The sequence below is a fragment of the Pocillopora damicornis genome, chromosome 8, assembly GCF_964200805.1.
Source record: "Pocillopora damicornis chromosome 8, jaPocDami1.2, whole genome shotgun sequence".
In the NCBI taxonomy this organism is placed as follows: Eukaryota; Metazoa; Cnidaria; class Anthozoa; order Scleractinia; family Pocilloporidae; genus Pocillopora; species Pocillopora damicornis.
The window spans coordinates 11,037,946-11,054,388 of NC_142677.1; the positions used below are offsets into that span (position 1 = coordinate 11,037,946).

At 38.1% G+C, this 16,443-nt stretch overlaps 1 protein-coding gene and 2 long non-coding RNA genes across 3 annotated transcripts; 2 read left to right on the top strand and 1 right to left on the bottom strand.

Moving 5' to 3' along the window:
- Nucleotides 1-1,148: 1,148 nt before the first annotated feature.
- On the bottom strand, nucleotides 1,149-2,965 carry LOC149041352 (uncharacterized). The gene is made up of 4 exons (XR_016179454.1): nucleotides 2,914-2,965; nucleotides 2,525-2,626; nucleotides 1,778-1,918; nucleotides 1,149-1,347 (listed from the first exon to the last, which is right to left on the bottom strand). It is a non-coding gene; the product is annotated as an uncharacterized LOC149041352 (long non-coding RNA).
- Nucleotides 2,966-6,046: 3,081 nt separating this feature from the next.
- On the top strand, nucleotides 6,047-12,079 carry LOC149041353 (uncharacterized). The gene is made up of 8 exons (XM_089181220.1): nucleotides 6,047-6,733; nucleotides 7,528-7,762; nucleotides 8,053-8,161; nucleotides 8,407-8,510; nucleotides 8,845-8,959; nucleotides 9,730-9,804; nucleotides 10,165-10,439; nucleotides 11,777-12,079. Exons 1-8 carry the CDS (start codon nucleotides 6,251-6,253, stop codon nucleotides 11,935-11,937), a joined length of 1,557 nt encoding a protein of 518 aa, XP_089037346.1. The 5' UTR covers nucleotides 6,047-6,250; the 3' UTR covers nucleotides 11,938-12,079.
- Nucleotides 12,080-14,408: 2,329 nt separating this feature from the next.
- On the top strand, nucleotides 14,409-16,092 carry LOC149041354 (uncharacterized). The gene is made up of 2 exons (XR_016179464.1): nucleotides 14,409-15,068; nucleotides 15,821-16,092. It is a non-coding gene; the product is annotated as an uncharacterized LOC149041354 (long non-coding RNA).
- Nucleotides 16,093-16,443: the final 351 nt, after the last annotated feature.

The following is a 16,443-nucleotide window of genomic DNA, read 5'->3' on the forward strand; positions in this document are numbered from 1 at the left end:
TGTTGAACGGTTCAGTTCAGTATCAATTCAAGTAAGATTCCATGACAGCTTTTAAGACTTTGGTTTCAGTCAAATTAGCGGAATAAATCACAGGATCCGGAAAGAGGGAAGGATGGGCCCATGCCTGTTCGACGTCTGAGGTAATTTTTGTAAACAGGAATTCGTTATTTTTCCCTTTTGCAACAGGCAGTGGCGTGAGCCTTGTTCACTTAAACCGGCCGTCATTTATCATAGTGGCACGTGCAGGCCCAACTAATTGACCCATTGTTTGCATCGTTACCTTTCGCCGTAAAGTGTTTGATATGTACTGAGATTTATTCGCTGGCAGAATGCCTTGGTTAACAGGAAACACTCAATTCACAAAGTCACAATTCGTTTTCAAACAAAAGCAGAAACATAGACTGATTGAATTTACAACTTCTTGCAAAATCATGACAAGAATGCAACCATTTCTCTTCTACGGATGAAGCCGAACAGAAGGAATGCATCGTCACTTAAGCAAGATAGAGTGCGCCTCTTCACTAAAGTTCTTGATCTTGAGCACAAGGAACGTGACGGAATGAGAGACTTCGTAATTTTTTCAATGCTCAAAGCGGAGTGTTCAATGTCGTTTGCCTTGCTGACTAAATCGAAGGTCACCAGAAATATCACAGCTGAACACTAAGGTGCAACGTTCACGCCAGACGTTCAATTGAATGCTTTGTTTCATTTTTTAATTGTGCCGTCTTAAGAAGTCGTTAATGAAAAAATTGAGGATACACAGAGAAACTGCCCCATATAAAGAAAGAGACTGAAAAGGAAATCCAAAGACCAGTAACAATGACAATCATATGCTGCCGACAATGTCAATGTTTAAGGTGATTCACAGAAATGGTTAACCCTTTAGCCCTTAAGAGGGACAAGCATGTAATTTCTCCCAACAGTATCACTTCTGAATTACACATTAAGGTCATGAGAATAAAGAAGATGATCACCAAATATAGAAGCTCTTGATTGTTAAATGAATTCTCCTTGTCAGCATCTTAGAAATTGTATCGAGAACTGTATGGAGAATGTGCAAACTTATTTTAGGGTGTAAGGAGTAACTGTTAATTATCGTTTTTCTGTATGAGGGCTGTCAGACTTATACCTGATTGAGATAAACTCACTTAACAAATCAGACACATTTTTATTTTGTTTTACACATATTGATTACATGAAGGTGTCGACTTCTCAGCGTCTTCATGCGAAGATCGAACTAAGCCTTCTTTGAGCTGTGTCTCAGGTTGTTCTAATTATCAAGAGGCTGTCCTTTCGCCCTCAAGCCTGCTTGTGTAAAACAGCAATACCATCTTCCATTCACAATCCCTGGTTAAAAATGTTTTTTAACTGATCAGTAAAAGCGAAGCAAAGAAGTCGTTGAACAAATCTTAACGATCTTATAACTAATCATTTTTATATGAAGGATAACTTAAGAAGCGTGAAATGCAAAGTCAATTTTACCTTCCTGTCATTATGAGTTTTTTCAACATCGGACGGAACACTTTACGTCGGGAAATACTAAAAGGAACAAGCCTGATTGATTCTTACGGTCGTTTCTTCATAATGCATATTTCTTTAACTGATACCATCTCTAGCTACTAAATCATAAACTTAAAATATGGTACTTGCAGCAGTTTATCAGTGGCTATGGTTGCATATGTGACGTGAGAAATAACTTCATAAATATCAGTTATAGAGGAATGATCAGTTCCTCATTGAAGCTGAATAAAATAAGGATAAGATCTGAATAACAAACCTAATGTGCGTTTTTCTCGGGAGAAGCGACCATGATTAAAGGTTTTCTCTATGTGAGCTCTTTGGTCTCTTGCCTTCCAGTCGTTCCACCAAGCAATCATTGCCTCGTTCTCATAATAATACTCAGAGATACTGTCCAAGGCTAAGAATATTAAAATAAATGCGTAGGTAAGAAACTTGAGAAGTTAATAAAATATTGACGTTATCTTTTCAAAATACCGCAATCATTCGTTTAAAGCAATTCAAGATATATCGCTCTGTGGAGTAGCACTGTTTTCAAAGCTAGCTATTTCGAGCTTTCCTGTATCTTGAACTTGAAGCTTCGTTCCAAAGCTTTCTCAGCGAGTTAGCTCTGATTTGACCTGATAACTAACTCGAACAACAAGAGTCTTTCTCACAAGGTTACCCCTTTAACTCGAAGAAAAACCAAGCGAGAGCAAATCAAACAGATGTTTATTATGAGCCTCCATATAATGGCACAGAATGCTCTGTTGAAAATTCCACCTGCCTCGAATGACACCTAGTTAGACTCGCCGCAACCACCAGAAATCTTTGCAGTATTTCTACTCAGTATCTGAAATGAACCTGTCAATTCAGTATCTTTATGAATATTCGGTATTTATACGGAAATGAAATCCCGGACGGCAACTGCGTTTCTCGAGCAACTACCAACATTGTGTCAAGTTTCCGTATAAAAAGACACCCCGAAGTATCTGATTTGCAATCATTCACTATACTGAGCACTAACCTTTCGTTCCAGTTTCTATTGCCTGGTTTAGAACTGCGAGTCCTGCTTGGGCTCCTGCCATAATGACTGTTCTCTATTTCCCAATACTTCTTACAAATAAGTCTATTAAAAAGATTGTCCAGTGTTATAAATTAATAAATACTTCTTACAAATAAGCCTATTGAAAAGATTGTCCAGTTTATTAATTTCTAAATCAATACCTGCAACCCGCTAAATTATTACAAAAGGGATGTTTTTACACCAGAAATGCGGCGAAGGGTTGTGTTGGATGTAGGATGGAAATAATAATCAAGAGTAGCCTAATACCTGTGTCTGCCTTTTGTAAGACGATTAAGTTAGGAATATTACTCGAAAATAAAAATCATTACATAGCAAAAAATGGGCCTTACTTTTGAAGTGTCTCGAGTGACCACCGAATGATTTAGCGAAGTAAGGTGTTCGTGGCTTATAAGCTTTCAATCAGGAACTAGATGTCAAGATGCCAATCAAATCAAAGATGGCAATAAATGATTGCCGAGAATGAGGTTTTTTTTTTTCTTTTAAGCGGGTTTAAATTACACAAGGACAATACACCTAAGAGATTTCATGTACGGTTGTAGATCACTAAAACACTTTTATTTTGTAACCTAAACAATACGTTAGTGAAACCTTTGTTTTGTAAGCTACCTATTTTCTTATGTTTTGTATCTCGAACCAGCCAACAAAAACGATAAGCACCTAGTGCTATCTGTCAAATGCAAGAGGACATTGAAGACACATTGAACGTTAGTTGAGAGACAAAGGGAAATATGATAAAAGGCTTCAGTGGCTTTGATTTTTACTTTTCTAGGTAGTAATGTAACCAGGCTAAGTTCAAGCGCATTTTTGAGAAATTTTTTTCCTATTTAAAATTCTGGTGGCTCTGGCGTGAGAGTCTTCCAAGATTATAGACTTCAACATGTCACATGCCATACCCTTTGGCTAACTTGACCTCCGCCCAGACTGAACTGCGCGTTTATTATTTAAATTTTATAAATAGCTCAAAGGAACAAAAGAAGACTACACAGCGGAACGTAGGCACGAACGGACCATTGAACCGTTTCATTCAATATTGGTTCAGGCAGGATTCAACAGCAACTTGTTGGACTTTGGTTTCTGATAAATGGACGTTAATTACGGGTTCGGAAGAGAAGGAAGGATGGGCCCATGCCTGTTAGACGTCCAAGGTGATATTGGTAAACAGGAAATTGTATGCTAAAAGATTAGATTATAGACTTCAATATATCGCATGCCATACACTGCGGCTAACTTGACCTCCGCCCAGACTGAACAGCGCGTTTATTATTTGAATTTAAAAAAGAGCTCAAGGTAACAAAAGAAGATAACACAGTGGAACGTAGGCACGAACGGACCATTGAACAGTTTCATTCAATATCGTTTTTAGGTAGGATTCAACAGCAGCTTTTTGGACTTTGGTTTCTGATAAGCGGACGTTAATTACGGGTTCGGAAAAGAAAGGATGGGCCCATCCTTGTTCGATGTCCAAGGTGATCTTTGTAAACAGGAAGTTGAAAGCTAAATTAGGAACGAGAAAAAAGAATACAATACTAAGATTTCACTCAAAACTAGATCAATCAAAAAAAGATGCTTTGTGCCAGCTCAACTGTGCGACAAGACTTTTTTTTATCTATGAGCAATTTTATATTTAGTGAAGATTTGTTCTCTAAGAAATTATCGTGAAGATCACTTAAGCACTTTGGTTTTTCCATCCCCTTTAGATGTTCTGTCAAAGTACAAAAACAATTGCCGGGTAAGTCCTCGGTGAAAACAAATCTAATGAATTTGCTTGTTAGGACTGGCCACTGCAAAACAATTGCATATTCGTCTAATTGATAATATTGATTTTGCTTTGTATGTCATACTGATTGACAGAACTCAATAACATCCTTATAGAAACATTTATTTTCTCATTGAAGCGGATGAACTGAAATGTGAGCCATCTCCTAAAATAGCTGGAAATTCAACAGCCTTTTACGTGATAGGTCTGATTAGTGCAAAGATTAAAATTGCTCCGCTTATAATACCATTGTTCTTCCTGAAATAATGATTCTATCTACAATGCATTTTAAACCAGGAGCATAGTATCATGATTAGTTAACCATACCTTCAAGTCCTTTAGCAAAAAACAAAATTCAGACCATTTTTTAAATTCCAGTGATACAATTGTTTCAGTGCTTTCAGACACAAGTGCTTTGCACTGTAAGTATTAAGCCCGCTGGGCTCGTCCTTTTCAGGTGTGATAATCCCGAAGTTAATTTGATTTAATCTCATTAAATATGTCATGGACCGACTAGCTTAAATTATCAACGCTCTCGAGATAGCAGCTGGATAATGTTACTATGTCGATATTCGAATGTCATGGTTTTTGCCCGCCTATCTTTTCTTTGCAGTTTCGTATTTCAAACGCGTGATTCAGGAGCAGTAGAGATGGCACCTAGGAAGGGTTTCTCGCCCTTCACTCCGGTCATTAGCCCTGAATTAAGTCCACAATTGACTTGGTTCATTCTAAGTTCGAAAGTTTGTGGATCAACGCCGACGCAATACTTTAAGCAGTCGCCTGTTGTCGCCAGTTTTCCAAGCGATTTTCAAAGAATCGACAATGCCCACATTCGGCTGCTAGATGGCCACCATTACTCGAACAAGCACAGGCGGCCCAAGCTCCAGTTGTGAGATGATCATCTTGCGCAATAACAGTCATGGCGGAATTATAAGAGTTTGTATGGGAATATTTACGACCGCTCTAAGGTATAAAATAATACGTCAAATTCTCAAAAAAAATACCTCACCTTACTTTCACAGCGTATCGCTTGTTATATGACCGCTTACTTTGATGAAAAGAACGCATTTTAGCGAGTTGTCCATTTCGAGGTTTTCAACGTTCATATACGTTTATGTACGTTGAAAACCTCGAAATAAACAACTCGCTTAAATGGGCTCTTTTCATCAAAGTAAGCGGTCAGATAACAAGCGACACACTGTGGAAGTAAGGTGAGGTTTTTTTTTTTGAGAATTTGACGTATTTTTTATTCCTTAGAGCGGTCGTAAATATGCCCATACAAACTCTTATAATTCCGTCATGACTGTTATTGCGCAAGATGATCATCTCACAGCTGGAGCTTGGGCCGCCTGTGGAACCATAGGCGGCCCAAGCTCATGTCTCGAGAAAAAGCCAACGATGAATTCATGAACGCGTCACGCGTTGTGTGACTCGGTGTTAAGTTACGGGAGGAACCGTTGAAAATTTGAACACGTTATAAGGCATAGTATGGGGAACGAAATATGGTCGATTTATAACGATAAATATTTCGAAATCTGAATATTTCACACGTAAAATCAATAAAAACTTACTCATGCCCTGTGTATCCGTCGAAGTTTCTAGCGATTTCTGCTGTTTTAAGCTTGCTTTACCATCACTGTTAACCATCGTCTTTTGACATGGCTTTTTCTCGAGACGTGAGCTTGGGCCGCCTGTGGTGGAACAAGAAGTCCTCTAATGCAACGGAAATTGTCTGTTCCTCGTTTGGGTTGATAACCACTCTGCTTCGCCGTTCCTCCTCAGAAAGCTCTGAGTTCATTTCGCAGCTGAGAGATTTGCTGAACTCAGTAGATCTCAGTAAAATGTCTATCGACGAATAAAATGAAGGCCAAGCAAACAAAGAACGACCACGTGCTTCACGATGCTTGGAAATGCTAACGACACCAACGAACAAGACATCATCTGTGGCCATGACACCCCCAAACAGTGGAAACTCGCAAAGAGCTGAGAAAAAGAATGTTTCCCCAAATCTAAAGGAGATCAGCGAAAAGGAAGATTTGGATACTCCAGAAAAGGTGCTGTTGATGAAGCAGCGAAGCAGTCGCGTTATCAAGGACGTGCATGACGTGTGCGAAAGAAACAGGGAACGTTTGGCGGCGATGGTGCTTTCGAACATGTGTGCATTTGGCGACCCAGAAGCGAAGGCCATCGTCAATGAAATTGTCGAAGAGATGGCTGTAAAAAGGGGAGTAAAGAGGCGTGTGGAAGAGCTAGTTGGCGACGACACAATGTCGAAGTACGTGGCGTGCCTGAGAGTTCCTGATTGGAAGCTTGTCCTTTTCCAGGCGATGGCGAGAGTTTCTTCGAAAACGTGGCAATCCGTGATAAACATCACAGGGCTCAGAAGGACGGGGGTAAGATGTTTAGTTACGTTGGTCTTACGTCGGTATATTAATATTCATACTTGGCGCCCCGGCTAAGGGAATAAAAGAACAATAAAAGAACTATTCCATCGCGAGCCTCAATGTTTATAGCAGCTCTTTCTTTTGTTTTATTCAGTTATTCTCGTAAGCGAAGCCTTGTACAGGAAAAGATAAGCAGGCTTTTTTTATTACTTAAGCGGGCGTTTTACTCAACTGCGTCTTCAAAATTACCCTATGTCTGTTTTCCAGAGCAATTTGAGCCAGTGGTAAGCTCTTTTTCAGCTGGTGAAATATGCTGGAAGCCGGCTCTTAGTGACAAACCCTGGACCATTAATATAGAAGGTCATCGCCCTACTTTCTATTAATATTCCATGACACCAAGTGTAAATTTAAAATATAATCTTGAAAGTTTTTTCCCGTGAAATTCTGTTGATAGATGCTGTTTGAACTGGTAGAGCTTTATTCATCAAGAACTCAAAAATATGTATGAGGAAAATAAGCGGTGCTTTAACAGTAAAAGCAGTACTTTAACTCATTTTTTCAAATTTGAAGAACATAGGGCTGGCAAAGTGATAAAAGTTTCTCATAAAATGGTCACAAAGACCCTTGCTGACTGTAGCAATGTTATTGTTACAAGTCAAAATTATGTTCAAGGGAAGATTTTTTAACCTACAGAGGTTGATTCTCTGTTTCCTTTGTTTGGAGACAAAGGATACAAAGAATCAACCTAGATTAAAAAGTTTAATCTTTGCTTTTTATCACCTTGCTTTCTATTATTTTCTTAGGAATCCTCTCACACGCCTCTCCTCCTCAACTTAAACCAGATCAAGGCAGCTAAGAAGATGGTTTTTGGAGCTTGTAAGGAGTATATGGGGGTTAAGAAGGTGGCTCCTCCTATACAAGGTTTCTCTGTGAATTTGAGTTCTGTTGTGGGGTTAATTGTAAGGGAACAAAGGCTGCACCAGCTGTCTTCACATGCTTTGCGACTGATGATGAAGCTTGATGGGAGACCATTTTGGGGTAAAATTATGTGATAATGCATGCTGTCTCTGCAGTTTTGTCTGTAAATTATTTTATTATTATTGTTATAAAAGGTCATTCCCCACGTATGATAATCATCCACATATTTTTTGTGTGTGTGTGTGTGTTGTACTTCCAAATCAAAATAACTATAACTGTTAAATTTTTTTGGCCTTGCAAGCAGTTCTTTGTATGGAAGGTGGTCATTATAATAATGTGTAAGGTGAAATGGGTTGGTGAAGGGTGCAGTTTTTGTCTTGACTAATTTAGTGTAAAAAATTGTTTTGCAGGTAGAGCTCAGGTGTTGTTTGGAATTGTTCCCCGTGATGGTACTGTATATAGCCAGCAAAGTGCAAAATCAGTCTACCCATTGACAATTGCCAACTGTAAAGAAGACAGGTTTGTGAATTGCAACTTGCTTGAACTCTTTACTACCTTCTGGCTAGAATATGCTTGTGGTTGTATGTGCATTTAACTTAAATAACACAATGACAGATTTTTGTAAGCCCCACTCAGTTGCAATATCACCAGGTCATGCATCCACTCTGAGATCTAAGTGGATTGATATCAATATCCCTAATTTGGCTTTAATGCACTAAATATAACAATGACTGTATAGATTTTTGGTTTTTGTTTGTTGACAGAGACAACCTCAAGATTCTTTTTGAGGACATCAACCACCTGAAGAAAATATTAAAGGAAAAAGGAATGACAGTTGATGGTAGACATTACACCGTTGAATTTCTGGGTACGAATCAATGTTAGTCTTGGAATTTGCTTTAAAAGTCAACTTCTTGTTCATGATACTATTTATAGCAATTTATTGTGTTTCTACCCAGTTGGTAGTCTGACTAGAACTAGATTGAAGCAGTAGTCAAACTATAGTAAATTAAGAGTTTTTTTATATTGTAAAACATGTTCAAGGTTTAACTGCAGCGGCAAGAAATAAAACCTGAAATTTATTACTATTTTACGTCAGAAATTGATTTGACTACCCTTTTCTTTTAGATACATTAGAGATTAATTTCCTGAAAAGTTTAGCATGTTAACTTTTGCTTTCCCATTTCTGTTTTCAAACTTAGTTGTACTGGACTGCAAGACCTTGGTACTTCTTTTGGTGAAGAAGACGAATGCTTCATTCATGTTAGGTGGTAGAGGTGTCAGTGTCAAGTTCTGTTTCATCTGCAATGCTATCAGGATAAAGTACTCAAATGATATAGAAATTAGTATGGGGCAACTGCAACTTGTGCTGTTAAAGTTGAGGTACATAAAAGTGCTGCATCAGTTCATCAACTTTTTTTACAGTGATTTCAGATGACTTTGATCTTTGCCAATATTTGGGAAAATAATTAGTGAGTGATAGAAACATCAAGTAGCTTTAATTAAGTCAAAAAAAGTTGTAAAGTACGTCTCTAAAGGTCATTCTGCTTTTAAAACATTTAAAAATCGCTGAAAGTATGAACACATGTACTGTAAAAAGAACAGGGCTCACACAGAGTCATAAATTCTTGGAAAAGTCTTGATTTTCCAGACCTGGAAAGAGTCTTGAAATTGAAGATAATGTCTAGAAAAATAGTTCAAGTCTGGAGTTTTTTTATAGCTACAAAAAGTGCTTAATAAGTTCATTTTTTTCCCCTGTGGTCAATTCAATCTCGCCTGTAGCTAAGACATTCAATCACAGAATGAGAAGTTTCACAATTGCACCATGGTTATTGTACATTTGCAGTGCATCATGAAAGAAGCTTGGTTTCTGCATTTTTCAAGATCTCTATTGATCACCTATTTGACCATCTTCAGTCTGGAAAAATAAATTGATGTTTTGGAAAAAAGGTCTGGGAAAAGTCTTGAATTTTGGATCCAAAAATCTGCATGAACTCTGAAGAAGATAATTGGAAGCATGATAAATGTGTAGTTCTATCTGAAATTATAATATTATATATTATTTGATAGTGTGCCTGTTTTTGTCAGGGTTGCAAATGCCATGATGTTGCTCCAGATGAGACATGCCTGGATTGCCTCACAAGCAAATGCAACATGGGAAGGTGTGTAGGCATTTGATCATTGTCATATTAAATTACATTCAAGCACATAAAGGGGATTTTCTTACTGTTACATAACAAAATGAATTTTTTAAGCCATGGGGAAATGACTTGTACTAAAGCATGAACTGAAATTAAGTGTATAGTTTGGGGTTTTTTTTTAAATTGTTGCTAGTAAACTAAAATCCTCATTCAGGATCTTTTGCCAAACTTGGAAGGTTGCCAAAAATTGTTTTCATACTGTCAGGAAAGGAGTACTCATAGTTTGGTAATTGAAAAAGAAAAAGAAAAACATTTTTAGAGAAAAACATGAAATGATTCATTGCTTCAAAAAATCAATCATTCTTTGAAATTGTCTTGTAGATCAACTGGTATACGAGATGATCTGGTTTTTCTTTTGGATGAAGAGCTTTGCAACATTCAACTTTGTGCTCTCCATATGGAGATGCGCAACACTGAACAGTTGTTGGCATCCATTGGTCTTCTTGCATACAGGGTAGATTCCCTAGCAGAGGCCAATGCTGCCTTGAAAAACTATGGCCCAGAGTCATTTCATGGCGATCGCATCTCAGTAAAGAAGAAGTCAGATCAACAGTCTGCTATTACAAAACAGAATATCCATGTCAGTTCAATGTCTGGTAAGACATTTCCTAAAATAATGTTTTCAAGAGATGTTTTCCATAGGTCTAAGGTAAAATCTTTTTTTTTCTTTTTAACTCGTGAATTGCGCGCATGCGCAAGAGCGAGTTATAGATACGATGTGGGGAATAGCATTCGCTCGCTCGCTCGCTCGCTCGCTCGCTCGATCGATTGGTCGATTCCTGTAAACTTTTTTTAGATTTTAGGCTTTTGAGTGCATTTTATAGTTTTTGGCGAGCAATAAACAGACGAAATGGCGACCTTTGTTGCTAAGAATAGTGGTGGGGTGAAAAAGAAGCCAATGATAATCTTAAAAGAGTTTTTTTTTTCGTTTTAGTTTCAACAAGCGGCGCCAGCGACTGGCAGGCATGCAAGGATTCACACTGAAATAACAGAACAACCTTCGTTTTTCATAAAATTGTAATTTACAGTCCTTGAACTTGAAAACAATCCGAAGCTTCATTGAAAATATCACTTACTGCGAAGCGCTCGGAGTTTACAGATGTTCAAAAGCTTTTTCTGTTATAGCGTGAGATTGAGGACAAAATTGATCATTACGTTTCGTCGCGTGTGTTTTTCCTGTGAGAAGCAACAAAAGATGCCGGCGACTGACGAAATAACAAGTTAACACGAAAATCAGATAACACCTAAACAAACAATTTTAGCTACCGATTTTCAGTGAATTTTTAAAGAACAATTTTCTTTTAAGTTTCAAGACAATTTGAAGATTCAACATACAAACAACGTACTAAAATGCGAAAGTTACACACCACAAAATTTATAAATAGGCCTGAAATGAAATTCTATCTTGTTATTGATGATACGTTGCCTAGCACGTGACCTAAATCTACCCAGGCGGAGATCCAAAATGACGGTGGCAGGCTTGGTTTAGTTATATCACTCAAAACTCGTTCCCGTTTGTCTCATTTGATAAAGAGGGAATCGTTAATGTTTTCATTAAGACAGTATTGCCTTGATTTTCTAATATTTACAACGAAAGACAGTAAATTTCACTTTTCACCCACATTTACTTCCAAACTTTTCTTTAGAACCAGAAACAAAAATGATAGACGTTTAAAACACATGACATCATCCACCTTGTCAAATGTAATAGCATGATCATTTCAATTGTAATGCCTTCTTATCCCAACGTTACTTTGTTTCTCTGCTACATTAGCGAACACTGAACTACTGCTCGTACTCTAGATATGACAATCAGCCACAAAATTCCCTAAACCAGATAACATTAAACATAATCTAAAAAATCATGTGTCAATTCACGAGTTTGCTCACAGAGCACTTTGATTTAATTTGCTCTCATGCTGTTGTGTTTCAGGTCCAACAGAACGGGAAATCCTTCAACACCTTAAAGAAATTGTAGAACTTGCCCTACCACTGGATAAATTCAAGAAGCCGTATGAAGATGTGAACACGGCAAAAAATTTGATCCTTAACAGAGTTACATTTTACCAGGCTCGTGTCATTACAACTCCATAGCGGATTAAATGTGACTTTCTGAAATGGGTGACACCACTGGATTTTTTACCTCGAAGGCTCGGTTTATTCCTTTGGGCATTGCTTTCGGTGGCTGCCGAAAACGTGTCGGTTTTATTCGTTTCGAAAAAGGTGAGATATTTTGGAAAAAGACCAAAGGAACTGCGGAAGGTACTTCAAAAGACTTGGACAATAGTGTAATTAAGCTACCTTGCGCGAACAGACTTGTGATCTTGTATCCTTTTGTTTACATTGTCTTGAGATGAATGAACTCGAGATCGATTAACTGCAATCATTTGAATGGATTTAGTTTCTATTCACGGTGTATTTTTAGCCTTAATATGTTTTTAGGATTAAAGAGTGTCGCAAAAGATTTAAAAATGGATCTTGGACGAGTTGTTGTAATCACTGCGAAGAGCAAAAGCGAAAATAGTTTATCATTTCGAGCGCCGATCGTTTTGTTTTGATCCGAATCAAGCAGATTCCTGGGAGAGTTTATTTCATCTGTTAACAAAAGAAAAATATCTCACCTGCATCAAAGAAGTTGCGCTCTTCATGATCTTCGGAATCATGCCGGCATGTCGGCAAACTCATCGGAATGAATAAGTAATGAGAAAGAACAATAGCCCGAATATATGAATACTTAACAACCTCAATTTTTGAGGTACACATTTAATCCGCTATGGAGTTGTAATGTTGATGTTAGTAAGAAGCAACTATTATTTTTATACTTGCAACTTGATTTAACATCGTGTAGTCAAGTTCACTGGTAATGTGTATTCATTGAGTTCATACAGCATCCAGACGATCCGTCGGAGTGTGCTTTAGGAATCAAATACCTCTGTGAGTATTTCTTTAATTGCTACAGTCTCCTATGTAATTTGCCCATCTTATGACTAATTCCATCACACAGCAGCTTGAAATTAATGGAGCTCCATTAACTGAAAGCTACTGCATGTAGGAATATAGGTGAGCTCAGGATTGAAGTGTGAACCATTGTTTAATTTTAGCATGTCTGATTCTGTTAGTTACCACACCTTAAAGTGTAGAGTAACACAGAATTTTCTATAGTTAGAGATCCATAGGTGCAGTGTAACCCAGTGTTTAATTTAGTTCAAGGTAACTAACATAGGCTGCACTTTAGGTGGTACACCCATGGGTGCAGTGTAACCCAGTGTTTAATTTAGTTAAAGGTAACTAACATAGGCTGCACTTTAGGTGGCACACCCATGGGTGCAGTGTAACCCAGTGTCTTATTTAGTTAAAGGTAACTAACATAGGCTGCACTTTAGGTGGCACACCCATGGGTGCAATGTAACCCAGTGTCTCATTTAGTGAAAGGTAACTAACATAGACTGCACTTTAGGTGGCACACCCATGGGTGCAGTGTAACCCAGTGTCTTATTTAGTTAAGGGTAACTAACATAGGCTGCACTTTAGGTGGCACACCCATGGGTGCAGTGTAACCCAGTGTCTTATTTAGTTAAAGGTAACTAACATAGGCTGCACTTTAGGTGGCACACCTGTGGGTGCAGTGTAACCTAGTGTTTTATTTAGTTAAAGGTAATTAACATAGGCTGCACTTTAGGTGGCACACCCATAGGTGCAGTGTAACCCAGTGTTTTCTTTAGTAAATGGTAACTAACATAGGCTGCATTTTAGGTGGCACACCCATGGGTGCAGTGTAACCCAGTGTTTTATTTAGTTAAAGGTAACTACTGTAGGCTGCACTTTAGGTGGCACACCCATAGGTGCAGTGTAACCCAGTGTTTTCTTTAGTAAACGGTAACTAACATAGGCTGCACTTTAGGTGGCACACCCATAGGTGCAGTGTAACCTAGTGATTTATTTAGTAAAAGGTAATTAACATAGGCTGCACTTTAGGTGGTACACCAATAGGTGCAGTGTAACCCAGTGTTTTCTTTAGTAATTGGTAACTTACATAGGCTGCACTTTAGGTGGCACACCCATGGGTGCAGTATAACCTAGTGTTTTATTTAGTTAAAGGTAATTAACATAGGCTGCACTTTAGGTGGCACACCCATGGGTGCAGTGTAGCTCAGTGTTGTATTTAGTAAAGGTAACTAACATAGGCTGCATTTAAGGCGGCACACCCATGGGTGCAGTGTAACCCAGTGTTTTCTTTAGTAAACAGTCACTAACATACGCTGCACTTTAGGTGGCACACCCATGGGTGCAGTGTAACCTAGTGATTCATTTAGTTAAAGGTAATTAACATAGGCTGCACTTTAGGTGGCACACCCATGGGTGCAGTGTAACCCAGTTTCTTATTTAGTTAAAGGTAACTAACATAGGCTGCACTTTAGGTGGCACAACTATGGGTGCAGTGTAACCCATTGTTTTCTTTAGTTAAAGGAAACTTACTTTGGCTGCATTTAGGTGGTACACCCATAAGTGCAGTGTAACCCAGTGTTTTCTTTAGTTAAAGGTAACTAACATAGGCTGCATTTTAGGTGGCACACCCATGGATACAGTGTAACCCAGTGTTTTATTTAGTTAAAGGTAACTACTGTAGGCTGCACTTAAGGTGGCACACTAATAGGTGCAGTGTAACCCAGTGTTTTCTTTAGTAAATGGTAACTAGCATAGGCTGCACTTTAGGTGGCACACCCATGGGTGCAGTGTAACCTAGTGTTTTATTTAGTTAAAGGTAATTAACATAGGCTGCACTTTAGGTGGCACATCCATGGGTGCAGTGTAGCCCAGTGTTTTCTTTAGTAAAGGTAACTTCCTTTGGCTGCACTTTAGGTGGCACACCCATGGGTGCTGTGTAACCCAGTGTCTTATTTAGTTAAAGGTAATTAACATAGGCTGCACTTTAGGTGGCACATCCATGGGTGCAGTGTAACCTAGTGTTGCTAATGAGTGACTGTAACCCAGTTCAGTTTTTTCTAGAAAGTGCTGTCCTTTAAGTAGCATAAAGACATGCAGACATTCTCTTTAAGACAATGAAATTGGTGTGAGGGAACATTTCTTCAAGTAGTATGGTAGCACGATGTTATGTAATTAATGCATTTTTCCAAATGTTTAGTACTTTTCAGAAGCTTTAAGCAAGGGCACTTTTGTAAGAGATTTTGGTACACATACTGAGATAATTGATTTGGAAGGCTCAGGTTTGTAGAACAACAGTAGTAATAACACTTTGTTTTTTCTTTGGTTACAAGTTCTGATTTTTTCTCTCACTGGCTAAAGAAGGTTTACCATACTATAATATGACTTTATTGAGTGTTTTATGCTGAAATAAAAAAATTTTGGAAAATGAGTTTGGAAAATATTAAAACAATTAAACTTATTGCTAATTATGAGCTTAGGAGCTGGTACCTTAAGGGTTAGTGTGGGGCCAAAAGCAAGCAGCAGAGAGGAGGTCTATATGGCAACCCTGGAAGTGGGAACCACCCCTCAAACAGCCCACTAACTGACACCATCACACTGAGAAAGTTCAGTGGAGATACTTATTGATGATAATACTTACCTTAAAAGAATACTTACAATACTGCCTGCCACTCAGATGATCAGCAAGCAATTATTGCGAAGTTAATACGATACAATGAGCAAGCAAGGCAACAATGCAAATGCAGCATTAGCCACAAACACAAAGGAGACCCAGCAAAAACCCCTAAGGGCTGCTACAGAGGTCATTTACTGCAAAGGCAGAGACCACTGACCAGCTTTGCTCCAGTTTAACTTTGCCTAAATGATATTTAGCCACATCAAAAGGAGCTTTTTGTTTTTAATTCCTCAAAAATATTTACCCAAGGAAAACAAAATGTTTACTTGCAACAGTTATTTGAATGATGTGATAACATATAGGGCCTCTCATTACAGTCTTTCTCAGGTCTTATTTCAGTTTTTGGCTATTTTGCAGATATTAAAGCTGACATGGAGTCTCGCCTTGTTCAGTGGCAAGGCTAGTTGGATGAGCTACATGTCTTTTTCAAGAAGTTGTGCAAGTCACGCAAAAAGTCACTATTCACTACTATTGTTTTTCTTGCGTTAGATCTGCTTTTTTCGATTCGATTGCACCTTGACTATTTTTGTACCGCTACTCCTCTTGCGTTATATTTATTTAAATGAGCAATTTTTAAAAGTCAGAAAATGTCCTTCTTTCAATAACGTGGCGGAATAAAACAATTACACAAAGATATTACTGTAATACTTTTTGGTAGGAATTATTTTTATTTATAAACGGACAAAATTGCTCCGATTTAGAGACGACATTACAGTTTTTTGGCAGCGATCGCCAAGAAACTGAATGTGCCACGGAATTACACACAATTAAGAAAGATATTTTCTCCCTTCCAGCAGTTATTAGAAAGCCGTCTTGTCCCCTCAAAATCGGATGTAGTTCACCCGTTAAGGGTAATAAACTGATAAAAAATGATTTACAATTATCCTGTTGTCAATAGGTTCTTATTCACGTAAGCTGGGTCATAAACTATTTCTTGTGGCAGAATCATAGGGAAGAAGTTGTCCTTCATTTTAAAATCG